At 43.4% G+C, this 15,096-nt stretch overlaps 2 protein-coding genes across 2 annotated transcripts; one reads left to right on the top strand and one right to left on the bottom strand.

Moving 5' to 3' along the window:
• Nucleotides 1-912: 912 nt before the first annotated feature.
• On the top strand, nucleotides 913-11,217 carry cdcp1b (CUB domain containing protein 1b). The gene is made up of 11 exons (XM_061093381.1): nucleotides 913-976; nucleotides 3,317-3,541; nucleotides 5,021-5,371; nucleotides 5,956-6,171; nucleotides 6,401-6,754; nucleotides 7,003-7,362; nucleotides 7,947-8,141; nucleotides 8,243-8,617; nucleotides 8,935-9,291; nucleotides 9,383-9,464; nucleotides 9,925-11,217. The coding sequence occupies exons 1-11, from the start codon at nucleotides 913-915 to the stop codon at nucleotides 10,421-10,423; spliced, it is 3,078 nt and encodes a 1,025-aa protein (XP_060949364.1). The 3' UTR covers nucleotides 10,424-11,217.
• A 1,880-nt stretch (nucleotides 11,218-13,097) lies between these two features.
• On the bottom strand, nucleotides 13,098-14,269 carry LOC133026394 (tetranectin-like). Its single transcript, XM_061093294.1, has 3 exons — nucleotides 14,173-14,269; nucleotides 13,914-14,012; nucleotides 13,098-13,504 (listed from the first exon to the last, which is right to left on the bottom strand). Exons 1-3 carry the CDS (start codon nucleotides 14,267-14,269, stop codon nucleotides 13,098-13,100), a joined length of 603 nt encoding a protein of 200 aa, XP_060949277.1.
• Nucleotides 14,270-15,096: the final 827 nt, after the last annotated feature.

The raw sequence follows: 15,096 nt of genomic DNA on the forward strand, positions 1-15,096 counted from the left end.
CATGAGGCGTGTGGAGGCAGGAGGGAGCCTCTTCTTCACAGGAGTGTTATTCACAAAGTCTGCGATCACACACAAACACACACACAATCACAAATATTGTCATCATCATTTTCAACAGCAGAGAATTCCTGCCAGCGTGACACAACCTGACATTAGCAGCAAACTTGTGATGTTGGATTTAACCATATTCTCTGCTTTTATGGTCATTTATCATTTATTTTGGTTTAAATGATGCATATAAACCTGTAAACTTAAGTTAGAGAGAAACTTCTGCTGGGAGCTGAGTTACCACACCCTCTCCTGCCTCATATTAGGGACACACAGCCCCATGCCAACATTCCTTGGCCTGTCTGGGTCTTAAAGGACCAAATCTAAATATATTTATGTTTTGAATGGTGCAAATAATACAATAACCTTAATGTAGTCAAACACAGATACACTCCTGCTTTAAGCTCAGTTTCCACACCCTGCTCTGCCTCATTTTGGGGATACTCAGCCCCATGCCAACAATCCTTGGCATGTTTGGGTCCTATATAGGGCACTCATTGTGGAGCACAGTCACACAAGGACTCCTCTCTATACCCCACAAGCCCATATTCTCTGTGTGTGTGTGTCTGTGTGTGTGTGTTAGTCCTGCAGGCTCAGGGGCACCTCGGCAGGACCTGATCCTCCACCAGCACACTCGTCAAGTTTGGACAGGTAACCGTAAACCAGCTAAAGGTCCACGCCCTCCCTACGCCGTTGCGCACAGGTAATGTGGAACAGGAAGTGGCTGCTGTCAACCCAGTCGCTGTGTGGTGGATTGAAATGCAGCGGAGTGTTTGAGACTTAAAGGAGCTGCTCTTGGGATTTTTATGATTATTTATACATTTTTTTAAAACACAGGAAGATCTTCATTTCCTTCAGGAGAAGATGCGGCTCCGGGAGACGCGCTCGTTGCTGGGACTTCTGGTTTGGACATTGTTCGGAGCCTCAGGTGAGAACGCAAGGAAACATTCCCTCTCGGCGACAGTCAAATGTTCATATAATGTTTGGTGAAGCTTCCTTGCTTGTTGAAGTTTAAAATTTCAGAATAAATTTAGAAAAAAATCCCGGGGAAATATCCTGACTTGTCTTGACAACATTGTGCCAAATGGGTCGAGCTGTGATCCGCTGACACGCAAGCGCTGGTCGTGGGGTTCGAACTTGCTCAGGTGTGGGAGAACAGAGATGCAACATTGCGTGTGATTGATTGATTAATTAATTGATTGATTGTTTGATTGATTGACAGGGGAGATTAGAAATGGCTGCAGCACATTTCATCAGCCCGAGCCCTTGACTTCTAGACCTCCATTTTCAAACTGTTTATGAGGCGTTTATGGAGCTTCCCGGAGGCATGAATTCATCACAGCGTCATTAATGATTGACCTGCAATCTGCTGCTGAGCTCTGAATCATATTATTAAGCTCTGCTGCTTTTTTCTCCCCATGACTGCACTCATTTCTGTCACCAGCAGCCTGGTGGATCCATAAAATTCGTGCAAATCTTCTCTATTGGTGTTAAACATGATCCTTCTGAACTCTGTGACGTCCACAAAACACTGATTATTTGCTTTCACTTCGAGAAGAACGTCAACACACGTTCCCTGTAAATGCTGCAGATTTGTTCTGTGCTGCTTTCGAGCTTTTACGGTTTAACACACTCTTCTGTGAGTGACTCCAAACTGCAGAGACATTTGAATGCAAAGTGGCCTGAAGCTCACTCTGTGGAGTCTTATAGGTTACACATTTGATTTACTGACTGTGACGTCTACAGTCCCATCAGGTAATAATCCACACAGCCAGAATGGAGAGAAGACAGGTTTTATTCAGAGTCTAACTCAAAATGTAGAAGATCATATGACCGGTCTGTGGAACATTAATCTCAGTGATCGAATACAGACCAATAAGAGGAAGTAGATTTGTTAATGGTGTTTAGTTTTTTTTGTTTGTGTGCTTGTAGCTGTGCAGTTTTGTAATAGAGCCCTGTGTTTGTACTCGAGGCTATTTGCTAAGCAAATGTGTATGCAGGTATATATATTCATGTTGTCCCTAATTTTTTGTATATATTAAGAGATCATTAAGCATTGTTAACACTGGGGCTGCAATCAACCATTATGTTCATGATCGGTTAGTCTGTTGAGTGTTTTCTTGATTAATCCCGAGCCCCAGGATGACCTCCTCTAATGATATATAAAATAATATGTACGACCAGAGCAACTACATTTAAAAACATATATAGAAAACAATCATACTGAAAAATAACACAGGGATAACATTGAACCAGAGGCCGTCAGTTAGTTAATAACTGTGACCATGATAAATAGGCTATTGATTGCTATTTATTTTATGATTAAAATAGGAACTGGGGGATGAACTTAAATTACCTTAAACCTTCTTTTTAAATGTCTGTTCTGCAATTTTTGGTTATTTTCAAACGACAAATACTTTGAAAACTGATTAGCATCTATGTGCATTAAGTTGTTGGTGTATCAGTCAAGTTCTAGTATGAAAGTAAAGAAACAGTAAAGAGCTTGTTTTTCAGGCTGCAGTGAAACCACAGCTGGGACTGAAACAGAGACACACATGAAACCAGTGCTTCAATGAAGTTTAGGTTCACATCTGCTGACGTATAAAATTACACAGGAAATACTTTGATATGACAGTGTAAACGGATGAGGCTTCATATCAACAGAAGTTTGTGGTCGGCACAGGATAATGTGATATCACAGAAAGTTAGTATTGAGTTTTAAAACTGTCTCTGCTTGAGTTCCTGTGATTAATCTGAGTTTATATGACTATGAGAATCTCCTTAATTTGCACTGGTCTGCCACCACAGTACACGGGGATAGGTGTGTCTGGGACCAATGTGTTTACTCAAGCATCAGACTGTGTGTGTTTGGTTCCTTTTGTCCTTCTTGAACTGATGCTGTACCTTTTTAGATAAACATCTGCTTTGTTTGAGCTCGATTCTCTGGTTCCTTCCTCCTCTCCGATGTAAGATATCATCACGATAATTTGATGACAGGGAACTTGACAGTTAGTCAGATTCAGCTCTGCAGGTCCTTCAGCTAATTTGAATGATATTTGTATGAGATAGTGTAATGAGCCTGTTGGAGTGTACGATTGTGCAACATCCAAAAAGACTGATGTCTTAACACGAGAATCTGTCGAAGCATGCACTCAGAAATTTTTCTGTGCAGCCGAAGCAGGACAACACTGGTAATTAAGATCCTTTCTCTCATTTTTACTTTGTCAATATGTTTAAATTTCTTTCCCCGTCTGATCTGTGTCCTCAGAGTGCCTGCAGACGGTGGTCCGCTCCGACAAAGGCTCGGCGGTGACGGTGTCCACCGAGCTGCCTCTGGATCAGTGTGCCGTGTGCACGGTCAGCGGAGTGAATGACACAGAGACTTCCTGCCAGTCCTCTCTCACTCTGGTACCTGAGGAGGAGGTGAAGCTGCTGTTCAACTGCTCGCAGCCGATAGAGCCGTCTTACACTGTCACGGTAACTCGGACCATTGGTGAGTTTACAGCTGGACCTCATGACTTTGCACTTTGAGTGTTTTTAATTTGAAATATACAGAAATGACGCCTCATCAAATCATAACTAATAGAATATTTAATCCTCAAACCGACCTGTGATGTTCTCCCTTGACTTTAATTGTAATCCAGAATGTACTAAAGACGCCTGCAGCCCGGCGACGGTGGAAACTCAACCCATCCTCACAGAGTTCAGCAGAAGCTTCATCTGGGAGCTGAAGGCCCCCGAGAAGACGGTGGTGAGTCTGAACATCCTCGGGGAAGGACTGAAGGAGACGTCCGAACCGTGCACTGATGGATTTCAGTACTTAGTGGCCACGTCCAAAACAGACAGCAAGAGTGAGACTCAGTACTGTCGAGGCGGATCTGTGACTCTTTTGGATCTGTCCAGTGGAGCCGTCGTGTCTCTGACTGTTCAACCAAAGGTTCAGGTGGAACCTGTGTTTCAGGCGTCTGCTGGACCGATAAGTAAGAAACGTTTACTGAACTCTTTTTCATTTTTATTTTATTACAATTATGTTTATAGTTGGAGCTGTTCAACTGTACCCAAGATATAATGGTCACCTAATATTTGTCGCTAAGCATGAACGGATTTTGGTTATGTGCACCACACATTCACACACATCACTAAATATACTGTAGCTCCAAACTTTTTCTTTGAGTTTTTAATGGTGTATGCAGCCAGCTGTAGGGAATCACTTTTGAAAGTAGCTCCCTCTGCGTTTCTCCTCCTCCAGAGGGCCGGACGATGGTCGTAAGTGTCGATCCCAGCACCACTGCCGTCGTCAGCCGGGATCCGGGCGGACCGGAGTGTGAAGTTTGCACCGTGGACGGTTCTGCTCCGAGCTGCAGCCCGACAGAAAAGACACTGACCAACGTTGACAAACTCTCTCTGGAGTTCAGCTGCCCCAAACCTCAGGAGATGTACAGTGTGAAGATGGAGAAGAAAATAGGTGAGAGCTTTGGAGATGTTATACCATTTATTTCATCTACCAGAAAAAAATGGGACTGATGCTCGTGAAATAACTGTACATGTATGGAAGACAAAGAAATAACCCACTTATCAATAAATATATACATTTATTATATGGTAAATTATTAAAAAATATATAAAAGTTAGACAAATGAATTCCTAATGAATAAATAAATATTGATCATTCATTTGTATATACTAGTTCTACTATAAATTCGAAATTTTAATTTCTGTATTTTCTGTTACATACAGAAATATACAAATATTGAAACAAATAAAATCTGAATGGTGTAAATACAGAAATGTAATTTGTAGGAACATATGTATGTATTTATTAGCTCAATACATTTATTTGTGATTTTTTTTGGGGGGGGAGGATGCAACCTTGAATCATTTCAATATTACGTAATCTGCCAGTTATTTTCTTGATTTAAAAATTGTGAGAAAAGAAATGTGTTGATCATTTTCTCTGTGTGTCTTGACTCAGAATGCACACAGACGTCCTGCGCTCCTGCGGCAGGAGACGTGGATCCCAGCCTCTTCGTGGATTTCAAACGATCCATAACGTGGGACATCAAAGTCCCGGAGAGAACCGTGATATCTATGGATTTCCCCGGTGCTGGACTGAAGGAGATACCTGAGGGAGAAAGCTGCAAAGATGGCTTCCAGTACTCTGTGAGTACAACCAAAGGTGACGGAAGCGTCAAAGAGAAAAGCTTCTGCAGGGGGGGGACGGTGTCTCACCTGGATCTGCTCGGAGCCACGATGGTGATGGTCCAGGTTCCCAAAGAAGGAGACGTGGAGCAGAAGGTTTTCAGTGTTAAAGCAACACCAAAAGGCAAGAGGCTTTTCCAGATCTTTGTTCACACACAAACACACACACACACACAATTCAATTTATTTGTATAGTGCCGAATCACAACATACTGTATCTCAAGGTACTTTACCACTACACTACGACACTATCACTACTTTATGTACAATACTCTATAGTGAATTATTAGTCTATGGTTCAGACAAGAAAGAAAGAGAATCAGCTATAAGTGTGTTAACGTGTTCAAACTAAAAATGTATTTTACGTAATTATATCATAAATATGGTTCATTAATCATATTGATATAATATTTAATTGAGTATAATGTTTAGTTGTGTAAATCTCTTACAGTCACTTTTGGGTAACTTAAGGCTAAAACTCTAGTTTAGTTTATTTTACAAAGCCAGTAATCAACTTGTGAGAAAAACTGTAAAGTTACAGAGAAATCTTATCCTGACGTGTGACATTACAGTGATATATAGTACTTTGAGTTATGGTTAATACAAACTTGACATTTACCAGAATTTCTCATTTTACTAGAGAATCCATTGTTCTCAGAATGTCTAAGCTCTTTGGTGTGATCAGTTTCTTATCATGTTTCTCTTCAGGCAGCAGAATGGTGTCCGTGACCCCTGACCCCGAAACCATCATCATGATCAGCAGGGTGTCGGAAGAGCCCGACTGCAGCGTGTGTGTGGGAACCGCTCCCGAGCAGAAGTGCAACCCGAAAGAAATGAAAATCACTGAACCTCGCAACACCTCAGTGGAGTTTACCTGTCCTAACCCTCAGGAAGTGTTCAAGGTGGAGATCATCAGAGACATTGGTACGAAGATCAGATTATGGCCATTTGCTATATATGTTTTTCAAAAAAACATGTTTCATCGGGATTCTCTCTCGGCCACTTTGCAAAATGTATGATCGACAAATAAAAAAAATGGACAACCAAGGGTTCCATTTGAATTTGTATTCCTTAACAACGCAGCAATTTGAGTCTCTGGCATCATATAACTCTTTGAAAACCCCGTCTCTTCCTCTATCTCTATGATCCCCAGACTGCACCGAGACGTCCTGCTCCGGTGACATCGTCCAGGCCGAGTCGTCTCTGTTCCCCGACTTCAACCGCACCTTCACCTGGTACATGAAGGTCGTCGCCACTCGGGCTTTTCAACTGGACTTCCCAGAGACGGGAATGCGACAGATTCCCAACGAGGACTCGTGTCCGGACGGTCACACGTACGCTCTTGTTACGTACCTGCGTGGGGTCACAACCGTCGGGACCTTTTGCAAAGGGGGAACTGTGACCACCATCCTGGCTCGATACAAGGGCCGAGTGACCCTGAAGGTGGCCGGCGACACGAAGCTCGACCCTGTGGACTTCAAACTCAGCGTTGGACCAGAGACCAGCAGTAAGTCGGCGAGTTGTTGTTCACGACAAACATTTAGTCCATCGCACAATGGATTGGAAGACAACCCTTTAGAATAAAGACATCGCATAGTAACAAGTAGAACTAACAACTTTTTCTAGTCCGACACAACATCAAATCTCAGCTTGCAACATAATGATCATCACTTCTTATATAAACTTTAAACAATATTGAGAAACAGCAGATCTGTGTGTTCATAACCATCATATTCTCCCCTTGTTTCCCTCCAGTGATTGCCATTATGAAGGTCAATCTACCACGAGGTGTATCAGACACAGACTTCATCGCCGCCAACTACCCCGCTGATTTCCCCGATGACCAGCAGATGCAGTGGAACTTCACGGTGCCCGGCATGCACAACTACACCGTCCATTTTCGGGACCACACGGCACCGGAGTGTCTGAGCAAAGAGGTGGAGGTGGAGTACAAGAAGGAGGACAAGAAGGGGACCAAGCTGACTCTGACGGACGCTCAGCCGGTGCAACAGCAGGGCAACTTCAAGATGGTGCTAAAGAACTGTAAAACCAACCTGACGCTGCAAGGACTCACCCTGAACTACAGAGTCTCTGTGATGAGGAGTGGTCATCCAGGTACGGTGTTCAAACGTCTAAGTTGAATGGAGTAAAAACTGAAATGTGTTCATTTGATGTGGATCTTGAGAGAGCATAGACGGCAGGGGGCAATTTAGACAGTGTTAGAAATTCGGGATCAAATTCTCACAGTGTGACCGCTATCGTACGTTTAAGAACATTTAAAGTGACATGCACTGTAGCAACCATGTCACTTTAAATCCACAAACACATAAATCTGATTTTGACCTTGACCTCCAAACTTATTGTGAACTCGTACCTTACTTATTGTGTTTTCAGTTTTGGTCGAACTTTAGAATATTTAATTATTTTAAATAAGACGATGCATCACTCTGTAGAGTTACCACTTCCTTCTTCCAGCTGCTTCTTTCACTGTCTGTAAGCCGGTTACCTAAATGCATGCAATTCCGTGGAAAGTCACTTTACTTCAATAACCATATTACTTTATTCACTGAGTAGATCAAAACAGACTAAATGTTCCATTCAATGAGCCATAATTGAGATGTGATCCACATTTTAGATGTTGTAGGATCTATGATAAAACTATCTTGAAATATGATGTTGATGCTGCGTTTCCCTCTCAGTTCTGTGCACCGTGGATCTGACCAGTCGACGAGAGTCCCTGCAGATAGAGAAAGTTGGTTCTGATCCGTTCTGTGAGATGAGCATCGGCTCCAAGGTTGAAGAGAAGATAACCGTGGCTGCCGGCACAAAAGCCAGTCTGTCCTTCCTCGACTGTCCCAAAGAAGAAGTGCGCCTGACTGCCAGTGAAGTCATCGGTACTATTATTATTATATTGTTAGCTAGATTATGAAGATTTTACTTTTTTTTCAGAATGGTTTACTTGAAACCCTGATATTCTCAATCTCTTTTAAAACAGGCTGCAAGAATGTGTCGTCGTGCCCCATGATTCGCCTCGGTTTGCCCAAACTGGTTTCCTGTCTACCGATGCCCCTCCACAGCTTCACCTGGCACATCGACGTCCCTCAGGACGGCACAGTGGACCTGGTGTCGCCCACCGGGACCTTCCAGCAGTCCGTGCCGGGCCAGGAGTGTAAGCGGCCAGTCTTATTGAATGTGGCAGAGAGGGACGGCTATTCACTCGGAGATTTCTGCCATCCTGGAATCATCCAGAAAATCCAGTCGAGCACCAACATCTCCGTCACGGCTACGGCTACGGCTACGGCTACGGCTAAAGACCTCACCAAGCTCAAGGGGCATTTTCTGAACGTCAGCTTCAGTCAGGAGATCCCAGGTAACACGAGGAATATGCTGTAGCTAATGATTATTTTACTTTTTTCTAAAATACCTGTGGGTTGGGGACCTCAGGTCAAACTAAAATGTAACAGATGCAAATACTTCTGAGCAAATAATAAGCAGATGAATCAATAATGGAAAGTGTGCTGTCATTTTGATCTGGAATAAGCCATGTAAAATATGTTCTATCAGTTTTACTTTGAAATTCCACCCAGGGGCACTGTTGTACTGCAAATGCTGGAGACACATTTTGAATGTATTGACCAGCAGAGACTCACACTTCTGAGACTCAGCATGTTTCCACTCTTCTTTCAGAGACCTTTATTTACAGAATCAGCCCTAAGCCGAACGCTCCCACCCTGCTGGCCACCCCCAACTGGCCCGAGGGTATGAAGCCGTCCTCCACCATGTCCTGGGTCGTCTATGTGCCGAGCAAGTACGAGGCGCATGTGCAGTTTGTCAACGTCAGCCAGCCCAAGTGCCTCGACCGGCACACCGCCATGACGGTGAAGATGCTGGGCTACGACGAGGAGATCATGAGCCGCAGGGAGGACGAGCCGGCGGAGGACAAGCTGCTGGTGCCGCAGAGTTTCTATCTCAACATGTCCAACTGCATCCCCGAGGAGGGACACTTTGCTGTAGTCGCCAAAATCGTCCTGCAGAAGAAGTCCAGTAAGAAAGCACTAGTCTCAGCCTTTCTAGAGCTTTTTAAAATAACTTACTTTAAAAACTTAACCATATTTTTTTCTTAATCCCGCCACAGATCTCCTGGCCATCCTCCTCGGGATATCAGGAGCCCTTTTCCTTGTGCTGTTAGTGCTGGCTGTGGTCTGTATCGTCACAAAGTGAGTACACCAGAATTATAAAAATAATAATATCAACAATTTTGGTTTATTCAGCGTCTCCCCAGGTACCGGGTTAGAAAAGGGGAATAAAGATAAAACAAATAAAGGACAGAAAGATACGAGTGGAAATGCTTGCGGTGAAGAAACTAGTGGTCAAAAACCTTAGTGAACCTTTTGAAAGAGTTCAGAGGGTTATGATTTTGACGTGGTCAGATTTAGTAAGTTTTATAATATGTGGGTCCGTATTCAACCAACTATTAGAAATGAAGTAGAAAATAAAAATCAGTTTTGAGTCTTCATTCTTAACTCTTGACGTCTGATGAACATGGGTCCTTGTTTCTAAGCAATTCGACTCTTTCTTAGATAAAATTATATTCATTTGTTTGTATTCTGTTACCAGCAGCCAGAATTGTCGAACTCTCTCTCATCCATTCTGCTCTGCATCATTTTTTCAAAACAGGAAAAAGAAACAAGAAAGAATGAACAAAGAATCCTCCATCTACATCGGCAAGGGGAATATCTTCCGCCCGAGTGACCAACATTTCACCAAAAACCGCTCTGACAACGAGTCCCACGTCTACGCCTCCATCGACGAGAACATGATTTACGGACATCTCCTGGGCGACACCAGCTACGCCGAGAGCATGCAGGACCACTTCAACGGGACGCCGGTGGACTCCTATCAGACCTTCACGGGCCCCAGTGACGGAAAGCTGCCGGTGATCAAAGAACCCGAGCCCGAGAAGGACCAGTACAACACGTTCCTGGACCCCTCCGAGTCTTTCCTCCCGTCCCGTCCGCGCACCCCCATCGCCCGGGAGGACAGCCTCGGCTTCCAGGACAGCAGGATGATGGACAACGAGCTGTACACGTTCAAGAGCACCGGGGACATGAACACCATCCGGCTTTCTGCTGTCGACCTGGAGCCGGAGCCGTATATACTTGAGGATTCCTTGTAGTGGGTCACAACTGGCGCCGCGTGATGGACGGCTGTTACTCCGGACCTCTGGCCTGTGCTGATGTGAATGTCCATGTCTCCAGCGCACACACTGAACCCGAGCTTTAATGTTTTAATGTGACGCTCGTCGTCTTCGTCGGTTAACGTCTTGAGCTTCAGGAGCAGAAGCTGTGATCGTCTTCTTTGAAGAACAACATTTTGGGAGATACTTTTGCTTTCCTGCAGAGTTCGGCAAGAGCACTGATTCCAACCTCGTGTCTGTGAAGTAAATATGAAACTCCTGCCAGTCGCTGGTTAGCTTAGCTTAGCATAAAGGCGGGAAACTTGACAACAGCTTGACTGGTTCTACTTGAACTCACTCACCTACCAGCACCTTTTTATAACTCGTTTACTTGAGGGTAATATCGATGTTCTCCGAATTTTCAGCAGGAAAGCAAAACATTTATATTTCACAGAATGTCAAACTTTTCCTTTTAAAGTTTGATTTGTTTAGTTTCATTACATCTCTGACTGTAGCTGTGTCTCAAGTCGGGGGGGCCGCATCCTTCTGAGGCTGCACTTGAAGCTGGATTGCGTCAAAGCATAGTGACCAGGCTGTCCCATTGCAGAGGCTCCTCCCAGTGCGGCCTTCCATCCCTGAGAAACAAAGCCTCCAGTGGGTGAATCCTTTGTAGGACATTCCTTCATTTTTTCAAAGCAGACCTTTCATTTTGGTTCGGCCCACTAAGGAGGAGGATACAGCCCCTGAATTGATACACAGCCTATGTGACGTGGACTCAGGAGCGGGAATGTGTTTTTTAAATGTGTTTTTTTTATCATGTTTGATAGTCTCTTTAAAAAATGTTGTCTTTACTTGTAAATACTGCTGTTTCTTTTGCAATAAATTCATGCTAAATGGCTTGATGGGGAAACACTTCTCTTCTTGGGTTAATGGGAGCCATCACACTTCTGGACACTGAACACAATTTCAACCACAGGAACTCCAGCTATGAACAACAGGTGGAAAGAGGGTGTGGAAGAGACGACTGCAGAGCTGCACCCAGTGTTTACTGTGGAGAAGAAGTGTGTTTCACTGGAAACGACACACACAGACGCCAGGTTCACATGGTTGCATCACATTTTTTCGTAGCTGTAAGTGTCAAGAGTGCGTTTATCTTTCTGTCCTGAACCTTTGAGACTTTAGGATGCAACTTATTCAGTGTTAAATCATATTCTGCAGGGGATAATTCTGTATAATGGCCGTTATTCTGTCTTTGAATAAGTGAAGGAAAGGTGAAGTACCTGATTACATTTAAATAGATTTTATTTTGTTCAGTTTTCAGGTAAACGTAGTTGAAATTACATCTATTTAATTTATAATTTCTCACATCCTCATTAAAAGACTGAATAACAAAATCAGGGGTAGGAGCTAATAAGGATTTGTGCAACAGCGCCCACCTATGGTCACATCAAAGAATGCATGTAAATATGGTGTCTTGATCAACCCCTGGTGGCGGCCTGAACCATAGATGATTATGAATCCTGCCTCATCCATGTTAGTGGATGGGATATGGACCCAATTAAAATGTGCTTGTCATATATTTTTCTCCAAGATGGTTTCAGATTTTGTCCAGGCTGGCACCAAATGCAAAGCAACCAGTGAAGAGTTCACAATAACTCCTGTATCTCAAGCTTTTTGCAGTTCACACACAGTATGTTGTTTGAATCAACCAAATCAGATTCATCATATTAATTTGTGAGTTTTCTTTTCAGCAGACGTGACCATCACACAGTTCTGTTTCCGGTGTTTCTGCAAGGTGGAAAACTAAGCAGAGGAAACTGTCGTCTGGTTGTTGGCTGTAGCTTCATATTTGCTTCATATCCTTTCATATAAAAACCCGACAAGAAAACAAAAAGTGGCAAAAGAGGAACATTCTTTTTTTTTATTGATTGTTTTCTTCAGCTTATTTAAGGCTTGACATTATAGCAGACACAAAAAAAATAGCAAACTGGAATAATCTTTAAAATAATTCTCAATTAAGATGTTTGTTTTCTTTATGCATCTTATATATAATTCTGGCTCCATGAGAGTCTGGTCGGGAAACTACAGTAGTTATTATTTGTGAAGGGAGGCCTGAGTTTAAACCAGCGGTTCTCAACCAGTGAGTTAAGGAGCTTTTTGTAATAGAGATGTGGAAAAGTGAAGTTACACCCAGTTTTTTATGACTGTGAAAGGTGCCAGCACCTTCACACAGCTCTTATTGCTGGAACTTTGGTATTTTGAATCATGGACATCTAACAGCCTGCTTATGTTTTTATATAATTGGAGAAAATAAAATGTGTGTACATATTCTTTTTAAATTAATGATAGAAAATGAAAAAATTGCTGATGCCTTGGAAATAAGACAAATATCCCATAATTTATTTCTTACTCTCGACTGAACTTCTTGGGTTTCCTTGGTTTTACTTTGACCTCGGAGAATGCTGCAAATTACACATCACCAGCTCTATTTTGTGAGAAATAACCACTTCATCACCCTTTTCCATTTGAATTTGGTTTCAGGTGCAAAACCAGCTGAGAACCATTGGCTTAAAAACTCCTTTTTTTTAAAAGTAGCAGGAAAAGTGGCGTTGCAGCAAGAGTACACAGAAAAAGCAGCTAGGAGCATGCAGAGTCACTGATGTGATAAATGTGTTCAAACAATGTTGAACTGGCATACGGACGCCTTCTCGTCACGACAGTTCTCGTCAAACCACTTCCCAGCGGCGGCCCCGGACAGGCTGGCACAGTTCTGGGACTGGCCGCCATCCGGCTGAGGGGCCCGGGAGTTGAAGGTGTCCCAGTTTTTGTATGTGATGCCGAAGGTGGTGTGGTCCGTCCAGGTGCCCTCGGTGATCATGTCGTTGAAGCCCAGCCAGATCTGCTCGTCTGGGCCGATGCTCTGGCGGATGTAGTCTCTGAGCTGGTCGTTCTCGTCTCCGGATGTGGGCGTGCTGAGGACTCCGCCCATGGCGTTGCAGTCCTCGCTGGCGGTGTGATAGCGCTTCTTCACGGGGTCAGCTAAGAAACACTTGCCATGGAACTTGATGCCTTTCAAACAGACTAAAGAGGGACATACAAGAAAGTCATGTAAAAATAAACTGTGATTCAGTGTCACCTTTAATTTTTTTCTCTAGAGATGATACACGTGCTCTGTGTTCTGCTCTGTGGTTGTTAAGATATCCTCAGAAAGGTGCTTGTCATCAGCACTGACCATTTGTTGGATGTGCAGGAACAACTGGATTTCATTAAGTGTTCTGCACTGGAGAGCAGACGAAGGTTTGCCATGTGTTTTCCACATTGAGAGATGTGGTTCAAACACTACACATGCATCCCATCTGTCTTTATTTTGAAAAGAAGCAGAGCTCAGTGTGTTGGATACAATTTGGAAAAATATCTGTAGTGTTATTGATGTAGCTCATGTCAGTATATATAAGGATTTAACTATTTAAACCTTCATGTGTCAGTGTACCTGTCTGCAGGGCCTGCTGCTCCTTCAGGTGGTTGAGCTCATTGACAATGTCGGTGATCTGTTTCTGCAGCTCCTCGATGGCAGCATCTTTTGGTGTTTCTGAGTCCAACAGAAGCAGAGACACAAGAACATTCAAATCAGTTGTGCATGAAACGCCTCATACAGTAAAAGGAAAATCAAGAAAATTCAATTTTGACAGCAGCGTCTCAACCAGCCTATAACAAGCTTCCATTCTTCATATAGGGGCTGAAGAATCTACCTTTTTTCACCGGCTTCTTCCTGGCTGCAGTCTGCTGCAGCGAGCAATTCACCAGCAGCAGAAGTCCCAGCAGCACGCACACTCCTCTGAGCTCCATGACCAGACCTGTCAAATGAAACTGTTCTGACGTGGACGTCTGCAATTTATCTCTCTCTCCCGCAGTCTCTCTCTCTTTCTCACACCCTCCCTCTCATACCTCACAACAGGGAAAAATACTTGAGTCCAAAACTGTCTTTTGCAGGAAAAACAATTCAACCTCAGGAGCCTCAAAGGATGGTGTGGGTGTGTGTGTGTTTGTGTGGGTGTGTTTGTGTGCGGTCCAGGTATTACTCATGTTGTAAGGACCTAAATCTGTTTACACAGTCCCATTATGGGGACCTGTGTTCCTTATGGGGCCACAATAACAGCCCCAACATAAATTATTACATTTTAAGACAAATATTTATTTCAAGGTTAGAGTTAGGTTTGGTTTTAGGTTTAGTTTAAGGTTAGGGATATGCAAGTAGTAACTATGTGTGAGTGGTCCAGGTATTACTCATGTTGTGGGAACCTAAATCTATATACACAGTCACCTAATGGGGGCTTGTCTTCCTTGTGGGGTCAGAAAACAAGACCCCATAACATAAATGATTCAATTTGAAGTTGAAGATATATTTTTAAGGTTAGGGGTTATGTAAGTATTAACTGTGTGTGTGTGTGTGTGTCTCATCTGACTCCAGACACTTAACCAGAGCCAGGTGAGGCCAGTAGGTGGAGCCAGGCAGACAGGGCGAGGTCGTGTGGAAAAGGTTAGGACATATCCTGGTGCTGAAACAGAAATAAACACTGACTCATCCGTTGCATAAAAGCCTAAAAAAAACCCAGGTACAGTTTATTTCTTGCCTTAGAAAGAAAGAATAAGACTTTCTTTCCTAAAAACCGGCC

This window comes from Limanda limanda, chromosome 19 (assembly GCF_963576545.1).
Source record: "Limanda limanda chromosome 19, fLimLim1.1, whole genome shotgun sequence".
NCBI lineage: Eukaryota > Metazoa > Chordata > Actinopteri > Pleuronectiformes > Pleuronectidae > Limanda > Limanda limanda.